Raw genomic sequence first — 12,600 nt, 5'->3', positions numbered from 1 at the left:
CCTTGCTGTTAACCCCCCTCTAGAGTTATTTGTCTAACATCAAGCACTGCCTTGGAAAGTTTCCCACCTACCGTCTCATTTAATCCTTGCTATATAGCCCTGGGAGGTTTATGTCATCACTCCCATTTTAGAGATGAAGAAATCAAGGGTCAGAGTAGTTCAGTCACATGGCCAAGGTCACACAGTTTGTAAGCAGCAGAGCATGGTCTCAGAACCAGAACTGTCTAGCTTCCAGCCTGTTTCTTTTTCCAGCACTGCCATTCTCTCTCTTCTCTGGCCTCTGATTGCCCCCCCCCCACCCCGGTGTGACTGAGTGTTTGCTTTGATTCCTCATTGAGGCTGTCAGGACTCCTGGGCCTCCCCCAACTTTGCCTGGGGCTGGATGCACACGTTCTGCTCTGTGCAGCATGGAGTCAACCCTCAAGGTCGCGTTTCCAGAAGTGGGTTTCTGCACAATTGCAACTGAAGCATTGCAATATCTGAAGATGAGTTCTGAATCATCAGCCGCGTTTCTGTTTGAAGATGGCCAGCCTATTCTGGGTAGACTTACGGTATCCCTTTGGGTTATTCAGAAGCAGCAGCCAAGCAGAAAGTACAGTGATAGATCTGGACTCACGAGATCCAATAGCCTCCCATCCCCAGGCAATAACCGAGGCAAACCACTTAACCTCCCTGAGCCTCTGAGTACTCATCTATAAAGTGAGAATAATAGTGGTACATGAACCCTCCACCCTCCACTCATCCCCCATCCATGTATCCACCCACTCCCCTGCCCACCTACTACCCATTCACTTTTCCACTTACTCATCATCCATTCACCTCTCCAGTCACCCACCTACCTACCCGTCCCCCATCCACCTATCCACCCACTCCCCTGCCCACTTACCACCCATCCACTTTTCCACTTACTCATCATCGATTCACCTCTCCAGTCACCCATCTACCCACCTATCACCCATCCACCTATCCATCCACCCATCCACCCATTTATCCATCTATCAACTTAATATTCAACAAACACATATCATACACCTATCTTGTGCCAGGCACTGTGTTAAGCATTTGGGATGCGTCTGTGATGAAAGCACAGATCCCTGCCCACAGGGAGCTTATTTTCCAGTGGGTGAGTCAGACAATAAACAACAAGCATAATACAAAAATAAGATACATAGAAGGTGAAAACATCAATGGGGGGCACTCAGAAGCACAGGGGGAGTTGCAATTCTAAGTGGGATGGTCGAGGTAGGCTTTCTGGAGAAAGTGACATTTGAGAAAAGAGCTAAAGGATTCAAGGAGGTTGGCCCTGGAGAAGAGTGTCCCAGGTGGAGGGAACAGCACGTGCAGAGGTCCTGTGGCAGCGAGCATCCCAGGCCCGTGTCAGAGACAGCGAGGGTGCCAGCGTGTCTGGAGAAGACGAGAAGGCAGAAGCACAGGTTGCGGGCAGAGCAGTGATGAAAGACAGATGGTGAAGGGCCTTGCGGAAACCGTGCCGACTTGGCTTTCCTCGCAGTGACACAGGGAGTTGGTGCAGGGCTTAGAGCAGCAGCGGGTGAAGACCAGCACAGGGTTGCAGAGAGAGTTACAAAGCTTCACACATGTATTTCCTTTTCTGCACCACTTTTGAAACTACAGACAGTGCCCTTTACACACAAACCACGTGTTTCTCTTTCCCCTTCTCCTTCTCCCCCTCTGAAGGCTGCTCGCCCCCGTGCCCCGCAGCAGCACACCTGCCCTAGTCTGAGTTGAGTCTTACTGACCTGGAGGGTGGGGAGCAGCAGGGAAAGGAAGTGATTTGTCCTTCCCTGTCTCCCAGCCTGCTGGAGACCACACTGCCACGAGCCCAGTTCCCTTTCTAGAATCACGTGGGATCAGAAATAAAAATATTACATCCCCAGGGAGGAAACAGAGTTCAAGAACAGAAACCAGCCATAGAAGAGAGAGGAGGAGGGAGGGGCAGAGGTGTCGGGCAGGAGCAAGCGGTGTGAAGGAGGCTGTACTTTGCAGGGAGCATGTCTAGGAGGAAGGAAGGCTTCGACATCCCCCCAGGCTGGCACCTGCAGCTCCATCCAGACCACACGAGCTGCTTGCACTCCCACTGGGACAGAGAGAGACCACCTGGATGAGAATTCAACCACGAGGACAGCCAATACCACGTAAACTTGTATCTCGGCAGAAGAGCAGGAGAAATACCCACACCGCCCTGGTGTTCATGGCAAGGCCATCAAGAGGCTTTTTACCCCTCAGACTGAAGCTAAAAACTTGTCTGCTTTCAGATCCAGCCTCCACCACCTGCTATCTGGGGGCCAGTGTGGGTCACCTCTGGGCAGGCTCTGTTTTTTCTTTGTGTGTGAAGTAAGGTTGGAGACCATCAAAGGGCTTAGGGTGAATGTGAGAACCACCTGCTTAGATGGTGCCTGGCGCACAGTAAATACTCCGTAAATGTGAATCATTGTTATTATCTCAAGTTTCAAGTTACTCTGAAGCCATAGTGGGACCAAGCCACCCAGTCATAAAATTGGAAAAGCACAGATTTGCGACGAGGAGACTCAACAAGCCTGTGTCTTTAGGAAGAACGTTGTTTGCAACAAAGTGAGAAACTTCTTTGTAACACGGAAGGAAGACTTAAAACGTTTGCAGAGCCAAGGGTATGAGTGAAGAGAGTGTGATATAGGCTTGTTTTTTCTGATTTAAGATTCAAGTGTCATCAATACTCTTTAAAAAAAAGTAAGACACTCTTTCCCTGCAATCTGGCTCCTATTCTGTCTCTCTTTCATTCTCTCTTTCCCCCACCTTCTCCCTCCTTGTCTTCCTTCCTCTGTCTCTCCCTTCCTCCCTCCTATCCTGCCTCCCTCCTCGCCTCCTTCTCTGCATCTCTGTCTCTGTCTCTTTCTTTCCTGTCTCTCCCTTCCTTTCTCCTTCTCTGTGAGTGTTTCAGTTTCTGTCTCTCTCCATGACACAGATGCGCAGACACGCTCGTGCATGCCTGCGCACGCACACAAGTGCTTGCACATGCACGCATACGCCCTCACATATGCACACCGTGCTGGCAGGCACGCTTGCATGCACCCACACATACATGCACAACACACACGCTCACTCACGTGCACACGCATGCATGTGCACACACTGCAACCTCTGCTCTCCAGCTCTTGGGTCCATTTCTCCATCTTTCAAACACGCTAATCGTGCCTGCATCCACCTTCCCCACCTGCAGGCAGGAGCTGATCTGTCCATCTGTGTCCCGCACCAGTGCCCAGCACCGTGCCTGTGATATTAGGGCAGCTCAGAGAACGACCCAAGTGGGCATCTGGCTGCGTGCCTTTGCATCTGGCTTTGCTTCTAAGTAGATTGGGAAGTGCCCTGTGTTTCTCCAGCGTGTTCAGCATCACAGACTGAGTTCTCCAAGCGCTTGTCTTGCCAGCTCAACCAGAGACCCCGGTTCCTGTCCAGTCTGCCTTCCCAACTTGGTGCAGGGATGATGACATTGATCTCTCTTTCAGAGAGGAGAGGGAAAATCCCTGAGCTGCCTACAGCCGGGTATTGTCCATGCGCAAAGGAGATGCCAACTTACCACCAAGGTCCTTGTAGCCAGGGTCCTTCTCAGCTGCTGAGGTCGGCAGCCCACTCCAGACCCATCCCAAGAGGGCCAGCTCTGGGTCTCCTTTCTCCATCAGGGTCAAGGAGATCTTCCGGGCCAGAGCCTCACCATCTGGCTCCTGGAGCAGGGCATAGTGGTACTCCCTGGAGAGAAGCTCCTCTGCCAGCAGGTTGTCCAGGAGTGCCTGCACCTGACTCGGCCGATGACTGGAGAGCAGCATCCGGACCTGAGTCAGGATGGTCTGGAAGTGATTCATGGTAGCACTCGGAGGCAGGGCGGCTGCCCTGGCCCTGGCCAGAGCCTGGGATCTCTGCTCACCCAGCCTGCAGCATCCAAAATATGAAGTGAAAAACAGGATGAGGGAACCTCTGCAGTTTATTGCAGTTTATTCCTGCTTAGGAGGATTTCCTCATTTGCATGGTATGCTGGGGTGTCTGATGAATTGATGGAAGTGCGTTCTGAGGCTAATTTAGACCCCACAGATATTCGCTGGTACCACCTGTGTGCATGTGCCACAGAAGCCCACAGCCTTGTGGATTCCTTTAGAGCCAATCCAGTATTTACTAAGAGGAAGGGGACTTGCCTCTTTGAGGACCTATAAGGTCTCATGTTGTGTCATAACAAGAAGGCAATGAGGCATAGAAGTTAAGCAACTGAGTTTGGAGCTAATCTGCCTGGGTTCAAATCTCAGACTACGTGATGTTGTGCGAGTTACTTAGCCTCTTCTTGCCCCCACTTCTCCATCTGAAAAGGTGGAGTGATAATATCACTTACCTCTTAGAGTTGGAAGGAGGATTGAATGAGATAATGTATGTAGAGCACCTAGCAAGTTATCTACAACATGATAAAAGTTCAACAAATTTGAGTTCAACAAATATGAGCCATCATTATTATTATTAATTATATAATTATTAAAATATATGATAATAAATATTATTACTACTTTTTAAAGAACAGCTCCATTTATTGAGTGGTTATGATACACCAGGCATTGTTTTAAACACACTACATGGATTATTTCATTGCATATTCGCAATAACCCTATAAGGGAGGTACTGTTATTAGAATCATTTCACAGATGGGAAAGCTGAGATGCAAAGATGGTATGAAGTGGTCCAAATTATTAATGCTGGTGAGTGGAGGTCCAATTTTATTTATATCAGGCCTAGGCAGTCTGATCTCACCTTGGCCATGCCCTCAATCACTATTTCACCTCTCAGTGTTTGCCTCAAGCTAAACAGATTTCTCTCTCATAAATTCATTTTCACCCACCTTATTTCAGCCTGAGCCATTATTATTATTAATTAATCATGCAAGCAACTGTCACCTTGGGCTCAACCTCATTAAACCTCAGTCTGTCCCTCTGCAAAATCTCCCAATAAAAGTAATTCCATCTCATCAAGTTGTTTGGAGGATTAAAAGAGGTAATGCATTTTAGGGGCTTAGCACTGGACCTAGTAAGCACTTAATGACTATTGACTCTATATTAATATTATCCCCAATTTACCAACACACAAAACAGAAGCTTTGCATAGAAGCCAGACTATTGTAAGATTCTACCTTAAAAAACAAAACAAAGCCCAAATTTATTTTTTAATTCATAGCTGATTGCTCTTCCTGAGACACACTGTGACCTTGTTTCCTCTCCTGGCCTCAGCTTTACCATCTCTCAGATGGGACCATTTACATTGTTTATTTCAGTGAGACAAATAGGGATTTCCGCTTCCAGTATAACTGAGTAGCTTGTATCTGACCAACTCGACCATAGATGACAACTCTAAACTGTGAGAAACTGGGGAGTGACCAGAGCAGGCAGATAGTGGAAGGAGTCAGCATGTGAAGACAAGAATATGGCGGGTGAATTCCCCGTTCCTCAGTTCAACGGTCTCCATCAGTGCTGTGCAGGGGCAACTAAAACTCTGTAAAAAACACAAAATTTTACTGCCCTGAATAACCAGAGGACAGAATTTGGGATAATAATAGCTGCTGGAGGGGCCCTGGGAAGCACCCCGCCCGCAGCGCCAACGAGAGGCAGCCACGGTCCGCGGACCACGCGCTGCGCTTGCACTTCCGGCTGCTTCCTCCTTCGCAGCCGCCCCCGCTCAGGGCCAGGGCCACCAGGTGGGGCGGGGCCCGGGGGAAGCAGGGCCTGGGGAAGGCGGGGCTCCTGGCGAATCCCGGGTTGTCTTAGTTGTGGGAGGGGTTCTTCAGGAGGCAGGGGCCGGCGGGCCTCCTGGTGCCTTCGCAGGGCTGAGTGTGGCGCAGGCACTAGCTGGTGGGACCACCGAGGAAGCCACCATCTTCAGGATGGCGTCCTTGCAGGTGGCAGCGGCAGCGGGGGTGGGGAGGGGATGGGGGAGGAATTGGTGCTGATGATGGCGGACATCATGGAGGTGGTGGAGATGGTGGGGGAGGAGGAGGAGGAGGATGAGCACCAGGAGCAGGGGCCGGCAGAGCCAGGGTGGGGACCCAGGACCGTCCGCCCCCGCTGGAGGCACTGCGGGTTCTTCAGGTGGAACTGAGCACTGTGAATGCCTGAGCCAGCGGGGCCTAATCTCGGCCAAAGCACAAAATTGGTCAGAGACGGAAGCCTCATTTGGATCGAAGAAGGGCTATCATCCAGGTCATCCTTGGCTTCTGGGCCAAAGCCAACCACCCCTGGATGTCAGCCATGATCGGGGACCAAGATAAAGGTGCGCTCAGCTACACGATCAATTTGGAGGTGCAGGAACTGGGCCATCCCACGTACTGCCGCAGGTTGATGTTTCTCTTTCAGAACAACCCCTACTTTTGGAATGAATCCCTGCTTCTGGTCGTTAAGGAGTATCAGCTTAGCTTTGCTGGATATAAGGTGTCTTGTTCCACTCCAGGCTAGTGGTTCTGGGATTACGAACAGGGAGCCCCCAGCCACAGGCAGGACACCATCAGCCTTAACTTCCTCAGCTGGTTGTCAGACCACAACGTCCCAGGGTCTAACAGGATTGCTGAGATCATCGGCAAGGACCTGTGGCCCAATCCCCTGCACTGCTACCCGAGGGAGGAAGGCACCGGGAGAGAGCTGCAGATGAAGGTGACGGAGCATCAGAGTTTGGCCAAGTAGAAAAAGAGCCAGGAGGTGTCCACAGCTGCAAGAAATGGGTGGATGTGTCTACCAGGTTCTGGGGTACAGTAGAGAAATTAGGAAAGGATAGCCAGTGGAGGTTCCAGAGAGTGGGCACCTCTTACCTGGAATGATGCTGAGAAAGAGGTAAACAAGCTAACAAATGAAAAAAAAAAAATATATATATATATAGCTGCTGTAAAGTGGGAGTAGAAATTCCAGAAAGGAGAGAGACAGAGAGAAGTTGCTCCAAATTCTGTGTATAAACTGCCCAAAGATCTGGCCAATCTCTGAACCTTGTATTCATGACTCATGTTCATTCATGCATTCAGGAGCAGACTCCAGACAGCTCAACTAAAGCGAAAGGAACTGAGCTGAGATTTCAGTCGCAATGTACTCTGGGGTTGGGTGGGAACAGGAGATTATGCATTTAATTCCAGGTAAGATATGAGTTTGCTAAAACAACAACAGCAAATTTAACCCTGTTTGGATTATAACAGAATCCAGAGTGTTTACAACATATCATTCATGGTGTTTGGTATACACCCAAAATTACTTGGCTATAGAGATAGGAAAAGGGGGCCCACTCTCAAAAGAAAAGGACAGTTCATGAAAAGTGACTCCAAGATGACTCAAATGTTGAAATTAGCAGACAAGGATTTGTTTTAAAGCACTGGCTATAATCATGAATGAAAAAAATAGGGAGTGTAAAGGAAAATATGCTCCTCAAAATAAAAAGATAGGAAATTTCAGCAGAAAAACAGAAACCCTTTATAAAAATTACCAAATGGGAATTATTTTCAAAGTGCAAATTATAATATATGAAAACTTAAAAGTCAGTGGACGGGATTAACAGCAAAATGGAGATGATGGAAGAAAGAGAGATTTTAAGATAGAGCAATATAAATTATTTGATCTGAAGAACAGAAAGAAAAAGGGAAAAAAATGAGTTTCAAGGATCTGTGGGACAATGTCAAAAGGTCCAACTTATACATCTTTAGAGTCAAAGAAGAAGAGAGAGAATGGGATAGAAAAAAGATTTAAAGAACCAAAGCCCCAAACTTCTTAATTTTGGTGAGAAGAAAACCATGAATTCCAGCAAGACAAATACAAGGAAACCACATGTAGGCATGTCCTCGTCAAACTGCCCAAAGGTGAGGACAAACTTACAAAAGGAACACAGAACCTGCATGTGATTATCACTGACTTCTCCCTAGAAACCATGGAGGCCAGAAGACAGTGGAACAATAGCTTGGAAGGATTGAGAAGAAAAACATCGTCCCAGCCCAAATTTCTAAATACAATGAAAATATCCCTCAAGAATGCAGGAAAAAAATAAATATTTTCAGATTTTAAAAGCAACACGAATGTGTTGCAACAGAACTGCATTACAAAAAATGCTAACGTAAGTTCTTTAGGTGGAAGGAGAATGATAACAGTTAGAAACTGAGGTCTATAAGGATTGAAGAGCATCAGAAATAGTCATCTCTGGGGAAATAGAAAAGGTTGGCTTTTTCTCTCTTAATTTGTTTAAACACATAACTGCTTAAAGAAAAAGATACAGTATTGTCTTGTGAGTTTCAAGTATATGTAATAATAGATATATGATTGTATAAAGGATGGTATAGCACAGAGAGGTTGTTGGACATATACGGCTGCAAAGTTTCTATATTTTATACCAAGTGGCACAATATTACCTTCATGTAGGCTGGGTGAATGGAAGACGTATATTATAATTCCTTGGGCAGCCACTAAAACATAATGCAAGAAGGTACAGCTAAATAGCAATTTGAAATTAATACAGAATTTTAAATGAGATGGACTGAACTCTTGGCTTGAATAAGCAGTCCAATGAGATCATGACATTATAAATTTTATGTATAAAGGCAGAACGTAGACATTCCAAAGGCCTTCTCACCTAACAAAGTTTTTATACTTTTAAGCAAATGTAGATGTAAATATTATCCCCAGGGCAACAAATTATCAATTAAGATAATCAAAGTTGCATCCTTTTTAGGTATTAAAGGTCGTAATTCACAGGGCAGATCAAAAATTTTTGCAGGCTGGGTATCTTTAAACATTTCTTGGTACCAGTAATACTTTTAGGAACAGTTTTACATCATGAAACAAAGCTTTAAGTCTTTGCACAGGACTTCCCCCATTTTTAGCAGAAGGAGATGGATTCCTGGGCCAATGTTCTCAACCTGATCGGAACTAAGTTTGTGGTGCAGAACAGTGTCTGCTTCACTGCAGCTAGGGAGGTAGAGGAAATTTTCCCACCACTTCCCCTTTCTGAGATTTCTTTTCCCAGCAGTTGGAAGAGCACATAGTTTCTTGGACAAGGTGATAACGTCCATCAATTATCTCAGAGGGAAGAGGAGATTTGAAAGCTCACAACTTAGAAGTTAGGAAAGAAGGGGGCCCAAAGAGAACTTTAGCAGATGGAATAGGTGGTATGTAATCTTCAGCCATGGTTGTGGAGAAGCTGGCAGGTGGGTCAGTTGCTGAGAGGAATAAGGAAATGCTTCTTAAGTGCCTCAACTTGGAGGCACTTGAGAGAAAGGACCAGGCGAATCCATCCCCAGACGTCCAAGATGTGGCTGAAGACCAGGCCATGAGAACCCATCAGACACCCCAAGGTGGGGATGAGAACCAGGCCGTGAGAATCTGTCCCCAAGGATCCAGGGTGGGGATAATGGAAAATGAAGCAGCAGATGTTGGGTGCACAGAACCAGGGGAAAGGGTGGGTTTCCTAGCCATTTTTAAGGCTACCTTCCTCTTTCCTATTAATCCAGCCACTATGGGGTCATGGGCTTAGTCAGGAAAACCTGAATGCCAGCCTCCACTGGGCCACTGACTTTTCGCCACCACAGACAATCCATTTCCTCTCTCTAGGCCACAATTTCGTCACCTGTGAAACAGTGGGTGGGATTACACGATCCGAAATGCTGTTTTCAGGGAGGTGTTACGTAGCTGCAGAACCCACTGGTCCAGACACATGGTATTCCCTTGTGATTAGTCATGCGTGCAGCATTTCCCCTGTTGACTGTCATTTCAAGTCCCCCCTGCATGATTTTCTTCCCTTGTAATCACATGCAATCTATACTATTACTTACCTAATATTTTGATTTAATCTGGCTTTTAAATTTTATTTAATTTATCATAAAAGGAAGGTTCCTATTCCTATCACAGTTGGAACAGTCCTATCACTTGCCCAAGAACAGTGACAGATGGAAAGTAAAATGATATTTGGATTCTTCTGCTTGTGGAAGTTTCTTATCCTGAGGTCCAATCTCTCTGCGGGACAAAGGGCATGTAGCAGGTGTTCCAGAGAGGTTAAAGATGGACCAGCAACTAGCTGAAGCTGTCTGCATCAGAAAACTAGGAAAAAATTTAAAAGCTACCAGTAAGGATGCTGAAAAACCAGAACTCTCTTAGTCTGCCAGACAGCACTTAGAATGGTGTGGTCACCTAGGGTGACAATTTGACAATACCTATTGAAACGGGAAAAAGTGCACATCTAACATTTTCACTCCTCACTATACAGCCCAGGAAAAGTCTTGCCCACGTGCATTATGACACATGAAGCAGCATTATTTGTAATAGCACAAAATGAGAAATTACAATCAAGGCAAAAATAGATATGAATGTCTTTTACAAGCATTCTGGAATATGTGTGGCTTTAATGGATGAAACATAATGGACCTAATTAAAGGGAAGGAATTTAATGGCTGTTTAAAATGGAATCAGTCAAATCAATTACACATTGGGATATAGCACACCCTTTAAAGGGTTAGTGGTTGAGTCTCTACAATTTCCACTCCTTCTGTTTTGTAATAGCATGGTGTTACACATAAAAGTAAATCCACAAGCTGCTAAATCCGTGAGAGTGTTGTATTTCTAAGAAGAGAATCTTAAAACAGGTTATTCAGGGCTCTGAATTCAGGTATAGGCATTCCAGAATCTTCTCACAAGCTCAGTGGATTGTACAACCTCCACACCTTTTGTAGCATTGGTCATTCATGACTGCCCATCAGTGATTCCTTTCAGAATCACCACAAGTGATGAGTCATTAAGGCTATCTGACTGCACTTCCACAAAAAAAATGGTAATTTTAGCAAAAAGTGTTGTTCATCTTTATGTGTGTGGAAGAATAATGTCTTTAAATGATTTCCGATTGACAATCCCACAATGGTAAAATGTCCAAGTTAAACCTGCCTGGTGGATGGCAGTTCTTTGGAGTACAGTAAAGATGTTGGAGAATCTGAATTCTAGCCCAATTCTGGGGGTATTCTACGTTTCTTAAAATTACTTGATTATCATTACAAAGTTGGATGCTTTTTATGCTAATAGCAAATTTCTATATACCGTGTCTGTCCAAGGCTTCAGAATGTCTGTCTCAGAGAGATAGGCATTATATTTATGAACAGTGACAAATATGCTGTGCGTATCTATAATTTCAACTTCCGGTGTTTGTGACTTGATTAGCTCCATCCTGTGCGATGTTACCCAGCGGAGAGCCAGTTAGCCCTTGTGATGTTTTGTGTGGCTGTAGACCTTGGCGACATGAAAATGATACCCAAAGCAAGGCTTTATGATTATAGAATCAAAGTTACTGAATTTTATCATTGAAAGTAGAAACTTAACATGTATAAACAAAAACCAATGAAAGAAGGTAGTCATTTCATTGGCCCATTAAAAAGAATCACCCTAAGAACCTAGAGACAACATCAATATCCTTCCAAAGGGGAAATGGGTAAGTAAGTTGCAATATATCGCTACAATGGAATCTTACACAGCAGTTAAAATGCATGAACTAGGGCTATGTATGTGAACCTGCCAAGCTCAGAAACCTAAGCAGCAGAAAACCAGCTGCAGTCTGCAAAGTGCTGCCTCGGGATGGGGGAAGATGTGCAGGAAAATGATCAGCTGTCTGTTTTGGAGGCTGGCTATTTCTAGAGCAAAGCGTTGTGGCAGTGAGAGGGATGAAGGGGAACTGCATCAGGGAGGGATTCACAGGGGACTTAGAGAAAACTTCAGTGCTCCTTTCATTAGCAGAGTTGCGACTGCAAAACTACTCCTACGCTTATTTGTTATAGCTGCTTGGATGTCTAAGGTGCCCTATTAGGCTGGGTCATATGGCATTGCTGCTATTTGTTTTAATCGACAAAATAGCCACTTCATATGGTGTGACCTCATAGAATGTTGATGGTGATGATGATAAAGGATTGAAAGGGGGCTCTCGTTCTTGTCGTGTGATTCACTGACATTTCAGGCCTGCAGGCGCACCCCTCCTCTCCAGTTGTCTGGTTACCAGCAGGGCGGTGCGGGAGTCACACTTTGGAAAGCACTGATTTAGTAAAGGTTGCCGTGGTTCTGTCATAAATTGAGACCTGTGGTCTGGCCTTGGGGATGAGAAACTTGTGGCCTGAGACTAGCAACAGGGGAAAGAGAGGGTGCTGCTGTAGGGGCTGCAGAGAAGAGGCAGTGCAGCCGGGCCACAGGCAAGGTGCTCGCGCCCTAGGCTGCCAGATCAAGGTCAGGGCTCGGGTAGTCCTTAAGGTCACCTATTTGCTGAACGAGAGGCAATTGCCTTCTCTCTACCTCCTGCTCCTTAGGTTAGAGATCAAAGATGATTCAGATACCAAAACCTTAGTGAGAGTAGTGGGGAGCTAGACACTTTCTGTATATGCTCTCACCATCACCAGAGGCCCCGCAAGGTAGACATTAATCGTCTCAGTTTACAGACAGATGAGGCCCAGAGACGTGAAGTCGCAGAACCCGAGCAGGAACCTGAGGAGAAATACCCTCTATAGGTTTGCAAAAGGAGAAGCGGTCCTGGCTGCTTCCTCTTGAGAAGCCGGGGAGGGCAGCTTCCTGGCTCCATGGGCTTTGTAAGCAT

The 12,600-nt window shown here is 46.2% G+C and overlaps 2 protein-coding genes across 3 annotated transcripts in view; one reads left to right on the top strand and one right to left on the bottom strand.

The window, feature by feature from the left end:
• CIITA (class II major histocompatibility complex transactivator) overlaps positions 1–3,957 on the bottom strand; it is a 44,266-nt gene extending 40,309 nt beyond the window's left edge. Inside the window, exon 1 of one of the 2 annotated variants that reach the window (XM_074346779.1) lies at positions 3,572–3,957. In XM_074346779.1, the coding sequence (XP_074202880.1) occupies positions 3,572–3,854 (283 nt within the window). In that variant the 5' untranslated portion in view covers positions 3,855–3,957. Of the gene's footprint in view, positions 1–1,757; positions 1,832–3,571 lie in introns of those variants that run through there. The other variant, XM_074346783.1, reaches the window with a different exon arrangement.
• A 2,016-nt stretch (positions 3,958–5,973) lies between these two features.
• LOC141573831 (testis-specific Y-encoded protein 1-like) lies at positions 5,974–6,698 on the top strand. Its single transcript, XM_074345413.1, is given in 2 exon segments — positions 5,974–6,048; positions 6,165–6,698. Coding segments are annotated over 2 exon segments (609 nt in total).
• Positions 6,699–12,600: the final 5,902 nt, after the last annotated feature.

Source organism: Camelus bactrianus, chromosome 18 (assembly GCF_048773025.1).
Source record: "Camelus bactrianus isolate YW-2024 breed Bactrian camel chromosome 18, ASM4877302v1, whole genome shotgun sequence".
Lineage (NCBI taxonomy): Eukaryota > Metazoa > Chordata > Mammalia > Artiodactyla > Camelidae > Camelus > Camelus bactrianus.
This window is presented reverse-complemented; position numbering and strand designations above follow the sequence as displayed.